The sequence below is a fragment of the Betta splendens genome, chromosome 7, assembly GCF_900634795.4.
Source record: "Betta splendens chromosome 7, fBetSpl5.4, whole genome shotgun sequence".
Taxonomy (NCBI): Eukaryota; Metazoa; Chordata; class Actinopteri; order Anabantiformes; family Osphronemidae; genus Betta; species Betta splendens.
In genome coordinates this window covers 3,673,591-3,686,410 of record NC_040887.2, presented here as the reverse complement: position 1 = coordinate 3,686,410, position 12,820 = coordinate 3,673,591, and the positions used below count along the sequence as shown (strand labels likewise).

At 45.3% G+C, this 12,820-nt stretch overlaps 3 protein-coding genes and 1 long non-coding RNA gene across 5 annotated transcripts; 3 read left to right on the top strand and 1 right to left on the bottom strand.

Annotated features, from left to right (window-relative positions):
- Positions 1-545: 545 nt before the first annotated feature.
- arhgef3l (Rho guanine nucleotide exchange factor (GEF) 3, like) lies at positions 546-4,845 on the top strand. Of its 2 annotated transcripts, XM_029155167.3 has the most exons (13): positions 546-733; positions 1,007-1,055; positions 1,158-1,208; positions 1,729-1,788; positions 1,874-1,981; positions 2,060-2,218; positions 2,475-2,537; positions 2,645-2,741; positions 2,915-2,991; positions 3,142-3,399; positions 3,795-3,965; positions 4,082-4,274; positions 4,361-4,845. In XM_029155167.3, the coding sequence occupies exons 1-13, from the start codon at positions 696-698 to the stop codon at positions 4,606-4,608; spliced, it is 1,572 nt and encodes a 523-aa protein (XP_029011000.1). In that variant the 5' UTR covers positions 546-695; the 3' UTR covers positions 4,609-4,845. The 2 variants fall into 2 exon arrangements, with proteins under 2 accessions (XP_029011000.1, XP_029011001.1); XM_029155168.3 differs by lacking the exon at positions 1,158-1,208.
- Positions 4,846-4,893: 48 nt separating this feature from the next.
- On the top strand, positions 4,894-8,942 carry usp21 (ubiquitin specific peptidase 21). The gene is made up of 11 exons (XM_041071635.2): positions 4,894-5,862; positions 6,212-6,268; positions 6,363-6,480; positions 6,553-6,667; positions 6,814-6,933; positions 7,005-7,069; positions 7,148-7,335; positions 7,422-7,500; positions 7,598-7,705; positions 8,282-8,396; positions 8,495-8,942. Exons 1-11 carry the CDS (start codon positions 5,707-5,709, stop codon positions 8,586-8,588), a joined length of 1,215 nt encoding a protein of 404 aa, XP_040927569.1. The 5' UTR covers positions 4,894-5,706; the 3' UTR covers positions 8,589-8,942.
- Positions 6,312-7,663, bottom strand: LOC114858236 (uncharacterized). Its single transcript, XR_003786344.3, has 3 exons — positions 7,528-7,663; positions 7,150-7,314; positions 6,312-7,041 (listed from the first exon to the last, which is right to left on the bottom strand). It is a non-coding gene; the product is annotated as an uncharacterized LOC114858236 (long non-coding RNA).
- Positions 8,943-9,597: 655 nt separating the features above from the next.
- Positions 9,598-12,762, top strand: LOC114858233 (rho-related GTP-binding protein RhoA-C-like). The gene is made up of 5 exons (XM_029155180.3): positions 9,598-9,730; positions 10,259-10,414; positions 10,705-10,825; positions 10,914-11,044; positions 11,129-12,762. The coding sequence occupies exons 2-5, from the start codon at positions 10,259-10,261 to the stop codon at positions 11,300-11,302; spliced, it is 582 nt and encodes a 193-aa protein (XP_029011013.1). The 5' UTR covers positions 9,598-9,730; the 3' UTR covers positions 11,303-12,762.
- The last annotated feature ends 58 nt before the right edge of the window (positions 12,763-12,820 follow it).

Sequence of the window (12,820 nt, the reverse complement as noted above, 5' to 3'; positions counted from 1 at the left end):
CCTCAGGTTGTGTGTTTTCTTTTGTAATGTAATATTTCGGTCAAAGTGTAACTGTGAACATGTCTGCTTTTAGGCAATCAAACAATCAGAGAAGGTTTTGAAAGTATCTGTACTTTTCCTCTCTGACCTTCAGTTTCATTAGAAGTTCACTATGATGCATGTCCGGGAAGTACGGCCTGAATCAGCTCACCGCCTACCTGTGAATGTAAGCCGTACGCGATAAGCAGCCTCCTCTGAATACACTGACTATACAAGTACAAAAGCTGTGAGTGCAGAGACCACGTCATATTGCATGAACCTTTTAAAGAAACTATTCTTGCTGATTATGCAGATGTACCTCATTCAAAACAGCAATTGTGTTTCTGCAGTGCTTGCTCTCGCTTCCCGTTCCACGTGCAGCGTTTTTACAGCAGATAAACACGATGTAATGTCAAAGTCTGATCACCCGTTTGACGCGTACGACTGATAAGCTCTTGAAGTCGAGCTCTGAAGCCTCCTCCCCGAGCGGAGCGGATACATGAATATGTGCAACGCTAAAGGATGTGGTTGGGTGTGAGATGAGGAAGAAGTGCACTGAGCTCTGCCAGCGACTCACTTTGTTACTGTAACAGACACGGCCGGTGCAGAGTTGGAATATTTAAATGGTGATCAATTTGAGAAGGTGTCACGATTATGTGATGTGCTGAAGACGAAAGATGGAAGTGGAGGAGTCTGGTGAAGCGAGGACTTCCTGGTATGATACCTTTCATTGTTACGTTTCCTACCTTATGGTGCCACAGACTTTGTGCTGAAAAGCGTCTGTCATTTACATCCAACATAAAATACTTTAAAGGATGATTAGGTCTAATCTGTCATTTGAACTTGACGCGTGATTGTGACAGCACAGCCCTCTAAGAGCCAATGAAACTTAAAGGAACAGATTCCATAACAAACTAAGTTAATTAAAGAGCCGTATTTGTGATGTTGGTCTACAGCTAAAAGTTGTGTGTCTGTGTGTGTGTGTTAGGTTGGGGGCACCAGGAGAAAAACACGTTGTCCCCTGTGACCATGCTGGGGTAAGTCTCAATATCTGCCTTGGTTCTTTCACCCGATGCCTCTTGTTTAAAGTTGACCCAAACTAGAACCTTTAAGCCTCACTTTGAAATTTCTACTTTAAGAAAAAGAGAAAACAAAACCCGAACCCTGAACCTGTCGTCAGAATCGTAGAAGTGAGTGATGTTTAACATTTTTATAACTTTACTCCTCTGCATCTTCGTGTGTCTCTCTGACTAGCGGAAGTTAACCGCTTACCTTTGCGACCACAAGGCCGAATGCAGAGCTGGCTGATTCTGTGCAGCCGCAGAAGCTCTCCATCCACAAATCTTTGAGTCTTACTAATAACTGATCATCATCGTCAAATTTAAAGCACTGTGATTTTTGTCCCTTTAATTCTCCTAATCATGTATTTTTTGCACATTATCGCATTTATGCCTGTTTATGTTCATCTCACTGACACCAAAAATACAGCTGATGTGGTTAGTGTGGCAAAAACAGGCAGACATCTTGTTTCTTACTACAGAGGCACAGTTTCAGCCTTCTTCCTCTTTGAAAGTGTCACACAGGAAACGTGTGATGTGCACCATGCAACATCTCACCCTTCTTAAAATCTGTCCGCTTTCCTGAACTCCCACGTGTCTTCATCCATTTAACTTTTTGGTCACTCACTTCTGTTTCCTGTTGTTCTATCAGGATGAAGAGGAGGACGAGGAGGAGGGTGAAATGATGCTTGATCACATGAAAGATTCAGAGGTGATGTGCCAGATGTGCATCCAGCTGTACAGCTGGAGAAAAAAAATGCACAATTGGATTTTTTAAAATTTTCCTTTTATTTCAGGAGCCCAGTAATAAACGGGTGAAACCTGTGGCAAAGTCCAACAGCCTGACAGGTGTCATCACCCCCGTGAAGACTCCTGCTCTGAAGCGCATTGGCCAGTCCATCTCGGTACGAACCCACTCGCACGTTGCAAAGTGAAGCGGTCTCCGCGTGCCGGTGGTTCAACCCGACCCTCTTCTTTCACAGCGCTCCATCAGTTTTCGCACGGAGGCTCGACCTTTGCCCCCGGCGCCCATCCGGCCTCGCTCCAAGGCCTCGTCCTTTCCGCGCCGGCGCAACAGCCAGTGCTGGAGCGACACGGTGGAAAGTCATGACCTCACTGCAAAGGAAATCAAGCGTCAAGAGGTGCGATGGGCAGCGGGCTAAAAACAACTGTCACATTATATCATTTGGCGTTGTTTGCACGGGGGCATGTGAAGCTGCAGGGCTGTGGTTGTAGTGTGGGTGGAGAGACGGGAGCCTGCGCCTCGTTGCTGTGAAGCTGTGTGTAGTGATTATGAAAGAGGATGTGAGCTGGCACTAGAAACTCCACTTCCTGAAAGCTCTCTGCTGACGCTGTAGTGTCCACAGGTGGCTGAGCGTTCTCGGTGTGTTTCTCCAGGTGATCTATGAGCTGACCCAGGGAGAGAGGCAACTTATCGAGGACCTCAGTCTGGTTAAGAAGGTAGCGGACAAGCAAGCGTGAAATAAACAAAGGGAACGTTTGCTGTTGTGTGGTGACCTCATTGTGTTTGTTCCTCTTCTTTGCCGCTGCTCCGTGCACGCTGCTAGGTTTACTATGAGCCCATGCTGAAGCTGGACATCATGACGGAGAGTGAGCTCGGGCAGATATTCGGCACGCTGGACTCCCTTATTCCGCTCCATGAAGGTGCGTCTTTGTGTTTGATGTTCATCACGACTGCACACGCTCGACATTTCTGACTCTAACACTCCTTTAATTATTTTATGTGTAAGAAGTTATTTTATCTTCGGCTTTAGAAGCGATGTAATCCAGGCAGCAAATGTCAGGAGTTGTGTCTTTGTGTTTTTATTTCACGTCAGATCTTTTGGAGCGCCTCGAGAGGCTGAGAGGATCAGAGAAGACAGTTGGAGAAGTGGCTCCTACTCTGGTGAGCTGGGTGAGTATCTCCATGGAAACCACCAAGAACGATGGAGAAGCGGGCACAACCCACGTTCAGACCCTCCACCTGCTGGTTGCATTCCATTCGGTGTCTCTCTTTATGACTTCAACCTCTTCTCTGACCCCCTCCCCCCTCCTTTGTGTGCAGTTCCCCTGCCTGGACGCCTATATTACATACTGCTGCAATCAGGTGGGGGCCAAAGCCCTCCTGGATCAGAAGAAACAGGAGAAACGAGTGGAGCACTTCCTGCGACTGTGTCAGGAGTCGTCGTTCAGCAGGAAACTGGACCTGTGGAACTTCCTGGATCTCCCTCGAAGCCGTTTGGTCAAATACCCGCTGTTGCTGAAAGAGATCCAGAAATGCACACCACAAGATCACCCCGATGAGGACACCTTACCCGACGCTGTGAGTTGCTGTCTTAGATGTTCTGGAGCAGTTTAATATGAGTATAGATGCACATTAAGTCTTTTTGAGCACAAAACAAACACGTTATTAATTATGGTTGGTGTGTGTAACTCTATTCATCTAAATTTGGATAAACAAACAAACAGTATTTTTTCACATCTTATGTTGGAACCTTCAAATGGCAGCGAGCCATAATTGTTTCATGAATATTAATAAAGATGAACACTACCTGGCCCATTACCCTTTTCTGATTTGCAGTTATGTCATGAAATGAGACAATAAATGAGACATGCAGAAACTGGGACAAAAGCTGCTAGTCAGGAGCGTTCCACCACCAACACCATTTTGTCGCAGAAACGAGCATTTGCGATGTTCACGCCTGTGCTCCTCCTCAGCTGGAGCTGATTCAGGGCATCGTGGCCGAGGTGAACAACAAAACGGGGGAGGCTGAGTGTCAGTTCTACAGACGGGGCCTCGTCTACCTGGAAGAGAGCCAGAGACTCCCCGAGATCCAGCAGTCCCGCTTCCTCTACTGCCACGGGGAGCTGAAGAGCAACAGGGGTCAGGTAGCAGGCTCCTTGTTATGTTCCACTGGCTTGATTGACCTTTGACCTCCTGCTTCAACGCTGTGGTCCTGTGCAGCCTTGTTTCTTACTTTGTGTGGGTCTGTGTTGCCCGTCAGCGGCTGCACGTGTTCCTCTTCGAGCTGGCTCTGGTGCTGACCCGGCCGGAGGACAACAGGGACGGGTTCCAGATGTTCCAGGTGTACAGGCAGCCCCTGCCCAACGCCTCCATCAATCTGGAGGAGATCCCAGATGGGGAGGCTGCTGGAGGGGGCACCTTCAGGGGAGCGTTCACCGGGGGAAACGATAAAGGTACAGACAGAACGTTGTCTAATGAGAGCAAACATCCGCTGAGTTATTTCCCCCAATGAGCCACGCTTCTGTCTCCTGCCTCCCAGTGAAGAACTGCTTCCGTGTGAGCAGCAGAGGGCGCTCCAAGGCCCACTCGCACAGCCTGCAGGCCAACGACTCCTTCAGCAGGCAGCAGTGGATCACCTGCCTGCGTCAGGCCATAGTCCAGTCGCGGGACCGGACGGCTCAGACCAGCCAGTCGCAGTTCTCCCCTCACTCGGACCCGGCCCTGTACCACATCGCTGAGCTCAGCCTCAGCTCCGACACAGAGACGGCGGATCACACCAGTCGCTAAGCGCCGGGACCCCGTGGACTCTATAGTTATGTACGTTGTATGAGGTGAATAAATGGGACTGTTGGTGAACGATGAATGTGTTTGGACACATGCACACAGAGAAATTCAAGGATGGATTCTGTTCTTTTTTTACTCTTTCTAATGGATTGTGTGACTGGATTTTAGTTCAAGTGTTCTTGAATGTGCCACAAGCTTGTGAAATGTTGTTGTTTTCTTAATAAACTGACACAAAGTTTATTGAGGTATCGTGGAAAAGTACACAAAGATGGTTCTAAGTATAGCCTAGCACGGCCTAAAGAAAGAAAGATTAGCGCCGATAATCCACCCTCCCTCTCTCCTTTCTCTTTCTCTGTCTGACACCAGTGACGGGGCCGGGAGAGAGCTAGACTTTCAGTTCTTGCCTTCAGCCACACAGTGAAACAGTAGACAGACCCTTATGCATTTTTAACAGCTCAGCAGGTGATGGGAACAGTTGGGTAGGACAGTTTGTCCATAGATAGAGTGGCCAGCTGCTCAGGTAAGACCAAAGCACTAATATTTGCTAATGCGGAAATATTTGCTGGGTGTTATTTTCTAGATGCGTTTGTGTGTGAAGTTTTAGTTTGGCCGAGCAGCGACGGGACGTTTGATGAGCTCAGCGTTTCCTAGGTTACACAATGTTCACTGCTCAGCCTGCCTCCGCTTCTACGTCTCCTGAAGCTGATCTGCGTTGGTCTGAGCTCGCAGTGTGTGTGTCAGACCTTCACTGTCCCAGCTGTTTGCTGTAACTGTGAGCCGCAGTGGATCCACATATTCGTGATGAGGGTTTAGCGTCGGGGGCTGTCATTCACAGAGGACCCGTGTTGTCTTTCCATCAGTGTGTGGACACGTTCGTCTGGATATTGAGTGCAGGAGGCCGTCGGTGGTTCGAACTGAGAGGAGGCCTCTCTATTATTTAGCTGATGTGCGACCACCACATCCTGCTCATCTTTAACCCTGCTTATGAAACAGCGGTTTCGCACCCTCTACTTTGCCGTGTGAACCATGCTTGCTGCAGGAGAACGCCCCGTCTGACTCGGGCTTTGGAAAGCACCTGCTGAGGCCTCGCCCTGGGACAGGATGCCCGGAGCCCGCGGCGCCGGCGCGCAGGGCTCCTGTGAGGCCCTGTGTCGAACCCTGGTGTCCCAGAACGGCCTGCAGAGAGAGACCGCGGACATCTCCCAGTCCGTCCTCTACACCTCGCTCATGGGCCTGCTCCTGGTCACTGACAACGAGGTGAGCGCGGCCGACGTGTCCATATTATGTGACTCGCACAACACGAACACGCGGAATTACGCATCAACGCACACGTGTTAATGCACCTGTCGGCTGTGGGCCTCTAATAGGATGAGCCCCTCAGACTGACCTGCTTATAGCCTCGCTGGCTGTGCCGATGGGATAAGGCGGCTAAATGCGTCCTGCCAGCGTAAAGCACAGCGCAGACGCGTCCTACAGACAGCCAGCGGTCAAACGCTAGGACGCATGGCTGTCAGTCACACCAACACACAGCTGTGCAGCTTCACGGGCGGATGTAGCTGGTTTGCATTTCTGCTCTGCAGCTTCCTGTGCTCTGTTTGTTTCACAGAAAGAGCAGCTCAGCTTAGGAAACGGCAGAGTTGGGCTGAGAAACGTAGGCAACACAGTAAGTGGTAAAAGATGCAGCACGATCTGAATGAACTCAATAAATGCATGTGCCAATAGTCCCCACTTTCCAATGTGCTTCGCCTCCACTTCAGTGTTTCCTGAATGCAGTAGTGCAGTGCTTGTCTCACACCCGCGGGCTGCGGGACTACTGCCTGCTCCGCTCCTACAGGCACGAGAGGTTCTCCAAAGAGGAGGCCAAGCTCATGGAAGGTGAGCTCCTCCGCCATCCGCTGTGTTCGTCCCTTCGCCGTGTGCTCATCGCGCCGTGCCTGTTTGTGCCAGCGTTCTCTCAGGTGCTGTCGGGCCTGTGGGACGTGAACGAGGGCGGCGCCGTCGTCAACGCGCGGCACTTTTACACCATGTTTAAAGAGGTGGTGCCTTACTTCACCGGTTACAGGTAAATAATAATAAAAAGCAAAGCTTCTGCAAAGATGGTCCAGTTGAAATAAATGCTGTAATCTACGTGCAAAGCTGCTTATAATGCACTAATATATTGACATGTGTGAACCAGTAAAAGCCTTTATGTCTTTGTGCTGATCCAAGTCAACAGGACGCGCAGGAGTTCCTCCGGTTCCTGCTGGACAAGCTGCACACGGAAATCAATCGCAGACCCAACGTACGACGCACCGAGAAGGAGATTGAACAAAAATATGCCAGGTTCAGGTGAGGATGCTCTGAGGGAGCAGTCTGCCTCTAACGCGCTAACGACGTGACCACTCATCGTTCTCCCTCAGGCTTTCAGAAGAGGCAGCTGCCATGTGGAAGAAGCACCTGGAGAGAGACGACAGCAGGATCGTGGGTGAGAACCTGCAGCTCCAGCTTCGTTTAGCAGCGCGGCTCGGGCGCCGGCCGGTGCTGATCGCCCGCTCTGTCACAGACCTGTTCTCAGGTCAGCTGCGCAGCTCGCTGCATTGCTCCGTGTGCTCCCACTACTCCAACACGTTTGACGTGTTCTGCGACCTGTCGCTGCCCATCCCGAAGAGGAGCTCCTCGGCCGAGGTCACGCTGAGGGAGTGCCTGGACCTGTTCTCTCAGGAGGAGAAGCTGGACAAGGAGAATTCACCTGTGAGTGGCACTGAGTCTGCAGAAAGGTGGAGTTTAAAACAATAAAGTTTCTATAAATAAAGCAAATTTGTTCTTGCGTGTTTCAGATGTGTGAGCGGTGTAACAGGCACACAGAGTGCACCAAGCGCCTCTCCATCCAGAGGTTCCCCCAGGTCATTGTGATGCGTATCCTTGGCAACAGGTCTAACTCACTGTAGTAACAACGGTCGCAGGTGACGCCTGAGTGCAGTCGCTTGTGTTGACGCTTAACAGCCTCATCCAGATCTAAATCGCTTCACAACGTCTCGGTGGTCCATCAGTAAAAGCACGGTGCACGTGTCCTTCCCACGCACTAACCTGGACCTTGGACCCTACGGACCTGCTGACTGCGGTAACACAACACGTCTCGTTTAGAACTGTGTGTCTTTCAGAGAGATGTGAATATGTTGTAATCTAAATGAATCTTAAGACACATGTTCTAGTACATATCAGTCCAATAACACAACAATAAATCACATTTTCTTTACTTTATTTTTTACTAAAATATTTTACTTGATTTTACTTAACTTACTTGATTATGGTTTATTTATTTTTTCTCGTATACTTAATACAGTTGCTGTCCATTCTATTTCTTATCTTATCTTATCTTATCTTATCTTATCTTATCTTATCTTATCTTATCTTATCTTATCTTATCTTATCTTATCTTATCTTATCTTATCTTATCTTATCTTATCTTATCTTATCTTATCTTATCTTATCTTAATTGTATAGTTATTGTGCTATTATGGTAAAGTACATACTTTATAAGACATACTTTATTGATTTTAGTGGTGCTTGGATTTTGGAGAGGTAGGTAAGAAGAAATGATTACAACATGTTATTTAATAATCTGGGACATTCACAGCAAAGTTGAGCTGAGAGGAACTGAGTGAATGAGTTGCTTTGTTCATCTTTGTCTTCCAAGGCCCAGTTCTGTATGATTTATATGCAATATGTAACCATGCTGGAACGGTGAACATGGGCCACTACACAGCCTGCTGCTTAGATGAGAAGGGCTGGTGCTTCTACAACGACTGCAGGTGACACTCTGATTGCTTGCACACAGATTGTCTATGTAGATGTCATCTTCTATGACTCTGCAGCTATTTCTCTTCACTCTCCACCCATTCATCCACAGTGTGACTCCAGTCTCAGAGAACCAGCTCCAGACCAATCAAGCCTATGTGCTGTTTTACCAGCGCAGCAACAGCACCACCACAATCAGGAAATAGGCCTCAGACTGGCTGAGTTAAGCAGCCAATCGGAACAACTTTACCTCCAGTGTCCATAGAAACAAATAGAAGCAGCAGTGCTGTGATTTGGGCATCTATGAACGCCTGTCATATCAGCGAGGAGTCCCTCAAATAAACTGATGAAGACAAAAGATGCCACGTTCACTTGGAGGGGAGATGAAGAACCATCAGCCCTCATAAACCATGTCTCAGTGAGACAGCTGAGAAGCTGAGAACGCCCAGATATGCTTCATGCAGGAGTAGGGAAGTGGTGTATGTACACATGATGCAGTGCTCGTAATACAAGTAGTATCACAATAGTGACCCATATTTGATAAATGACCCCCCCCCCCCCCCCCCCCCCCCCCCCCCCCCCCAATGTTGGGGGAATTAGGAAATAGGTAATATTTGCTGGCTAATTTTTAAGACAGGACTTGTTAAAGTTCTCTCACTAAATTATAAGTTTTGTTAAAAATTTTATTTTATTTAATTTAATTTATAATGTAAATACCTGTAGGAAACATATTAAATTGGCTATAGTTTCTCTTCTCTAAATGAATTGTAATTTTCTGCACTAACAAAATAAGATGGATTAGAATCCGAATTCCCATACAACCATTGGGGATAAATGATTGTTGCTGTCTATTAATTAAATACATATTTTATTTTTTAAAACATTTGTGACTGTTGACTCAAAGTGTATTGTACATATGGACATAACACACAATTTAATGTACAGAAGTGGTATTCAAAATAAAGGTTCTGTTTCTTCCTCTGTGTCTAAATTACATTATTGATAACAATGTAGCTACACTATGTTTAGAAAGTATTTTTTTGCTTTTAATAGAGTTTTTTCCAACTAAGGGAAGGACGCTCCTCGTTCAACGATAACAACACGGCAACCAGTTATTATTAATAATAAATAAGAACAATAATGCAAATGTAATTAGTAAATAAAATAGTTATAGTTAAGTATACGGAAATAACGGTACTTACAGCGGAGTTACTGTTAGGCGTAGATGTAAATGAAGGCGTTACAGCCTCCTGACGAGTGACGTAATTGCGCACATGCGTAAGATTGATGGGCGGAGCTTTCCAGTCGGTCAGGAAGAGGGGAAAGGCGGACACAGGCACATCAAGCGGTAATTCTGTTAAGCAAAAGCGTCTAAACTTCGACCTTTATACTTTTACTTTCAGTCGCAGGTGGTTTACAGTAGCGTGTTGATTGCTCTAGCTGTAATTTTAGGGAGAATACATTATACCACAGCTATCTAAATAACGGGGAACACCGTTAGCTTTGGTGCTAGCTGTGGTTAGCTGGTTTGACAGGCCCGGACAACACTGCACAGCCCTACAGCAGGAATGGGAGTACTGCACGGAAATCTTAGATGGTTTTAGCCTCCACCACTCGGGGCAGTCTGTCTGTTTGCTGGCCGGAAGATGTTGACTTGAGTTCAAGTCGTACGTCAGAACATTTAAGGGTTAGCTTATATGTACAAGAAGACCGCTCGTAAGCAGTGATTTCATGAACTGTTTCTTATCCAAACCAGCAAATGTTAATGAAATATAACAAACATTGAAATAAACATTGTACCTTACATCTCATTTAATTTCTTTTTTAAGATCAGTGATTGGAGGTATTAAGGTCGTTTTGGGCTGTTTCTTCCTAGATGGCTGCTATCAGGAAAAAGTTGGTGATTGTTGGGGATGGAGCGTGTGGGAAAACCTGTCTGCTCATCGTCTTCAGTAAGGACCAGTTCCCCGAGGTCTACGTCCCCACCGTGTTTGAGAACTATGTGGCAGACATTGAAGTGGATGGGAAACAGGTAACAGGTAGTGGGGTCTTGGAAGACTCATCTCTAGGAAAATCAACAATAGCACATTTAGCTAAATTTTACTGTTACTGTTTACTGTTTTATTGAACTAACTTGATTTGTGGCTGATTGTTTCTTAATATTAGTATTAATATTTCAGGTTATTTTTTTGATTTACTTTAATCCTTAAACCTTAATGTAGGACATTTGGTATGAGCAGATTCCCATGTTTGGAACCTCACTTTGTGTGTCTGTTTTATTTTCTCTTATTCATTCATGTAACTCTGTCTCTGTTTTTTCAGGTAGAGCTTGCACTTTGGGATACGGCTGGTCAGGAAGACTATGACAGACTGAGACCTCTCTCCTACCCTGACACTGATGTTATACTGATGTGCTTTTCTGTAGACAGCCCTGACAGTTTAGGTACCATTCAGTAATTCAGTATTAAACACCTAGTGATTGCTAATGTGAGATATGATGTTGCTTAACATTTTCCTTGTATTTGCTGTAGAGAATATTCCAGAAAAATGGACACCTGAAGTGAAGCATTTCTGTCCAAACGTTCCCATTATCCTGGTAGGAAATAAGAAAGATCTCCGCAACGATGAGCACACTAGACGAGAGCTTGCTAAAATGAAACAGGTCAGTGCTTGTTGTTCTAAAGATGGTGAAGTCCTTATGTTTGTCTATATAAATTTTAAACTTGAAACGCTGACATGTTTTTAGGAGCCAGTTAAATATGAAGATGGCAAAGAGATGGCAAACCGCATCAGTGCCTACGGTTATCAAGAGTGTTCTGCCAAAACCAAAGACGGTGTGAGGGAAGTCTTTGAGATGGCAACTAGGGCAGCACTGCAGGCCAAGAAACGTGGCAAGAAATCCACCTGCCTCCTGTTATAGGCTCTGGGAGAAAAACAGCAAACTGCCCTCCCCCGTGGCGATTATATTTGAGAATGCTAATTTTCTGATCATCCAATTATTCTCAGCAAATTAAAAGGTCTGAAATTATTTGATAGGCTTCTACACTTTGGTCCTTTGTCCTTACATTAGATTGTGTGCCATTTTGCCTGTGTCTATCAAAAAGTTTCAGATCTATATACATGTAGGGTAGGAGTGGGGGGCTGAGGTGGATGAAGACAGTAAAGGTCCTTACTAGGCCAAAGATTATATGGACACTAGTAAGAAAGACATAAAAATAAATTTGAAGTGGATTTTACACAGTATCGCCTACATGTAGTGCCTTGAGAGCAGTGAACTAGAAGGGGAAGTCAAAGGGTATGGATTTATGACATGAATGAGGTATTTTGTCATTTGTGAACACATCTCTCCCTGTCATTGACTTGGCTCCTTTGGGCCCATTTCTGACTCAGGCGCTATGCAGAGGTATGTCTCACTAGATCGTATGTGTCATTTTCCCATACTGAATTACTTGCCTGAATTGACGAATGTGTGAGGATGTGTGTGTGGGTGTAAGAGTACATGTATGATGTTGTCTGCATGCAGTGAATGTGTGTGTATTTGTATGAGTGTGTATTAATATTTGTGTCTGTGTACTGTATGCATGGAAAGGCCTTCTGCATTATTGACCTATCCCCCTGTTTCCATGCCAAAGTTACCCTTGATGTCCACATTTTATGGCTCAAACGGGTAATGGAAATAACAGCTATTTAGAGTGACATAGAAACCTTCACTTTACTGGAAGACATTGTTTAATAGCTAGAGGCACAATCAGGTTAAATGTGTTATGAATTCTTAGGACCTTCTTTGTGTATACCAGAGATTCATTTGATTGTGTTAATCAGTGGGTCAAATCATGAGTGTTGTAGTTAAAGAATTTCATTCATATGAATGATAGGCTTATCTTATTACTATAATGTCCATTATGTACTGTATGGCTTACAAGGCCTTGACATGTTAATGTGTATTTCAAGTTTGCCTTTTACTCAATTTTCCCCAACTTCACCTTAATGATGATGTCATTGTACTATAACTACTTTTTGTCGGTTGGTATCTCCAATTTTCTTAACATATTTTGATAATTTTTCCTAATTTCACTGTTGTGATCAGCTCATTAAAATACTAAATTGTATTGATAATATTGTTTCATGTGATGAATTGAAGGTTAAGCTAAGGGTGAGAGGCTGGAAGATTGTGGTTGGGCTGCTAGCAGTTTTCTTTACAATTATTTGTTTGTACTGTGAAACATTGGGATTTGCTTTTTCAAATAAAGCTGGTATTAGGGCTTTTTGTTGTAATGTATTTGTGTTTGGATCAATCCATTTATTAGTATTAATTACTATTTTACTTGTATTCCTGGCATTACATTTTCCCTAAATAAAAACACTTATAACGAGACAAAATATCTGACTCTGTTGTTTAATAATGAGGATTAAGATCACATTAGTTTAGGGTTGGCCT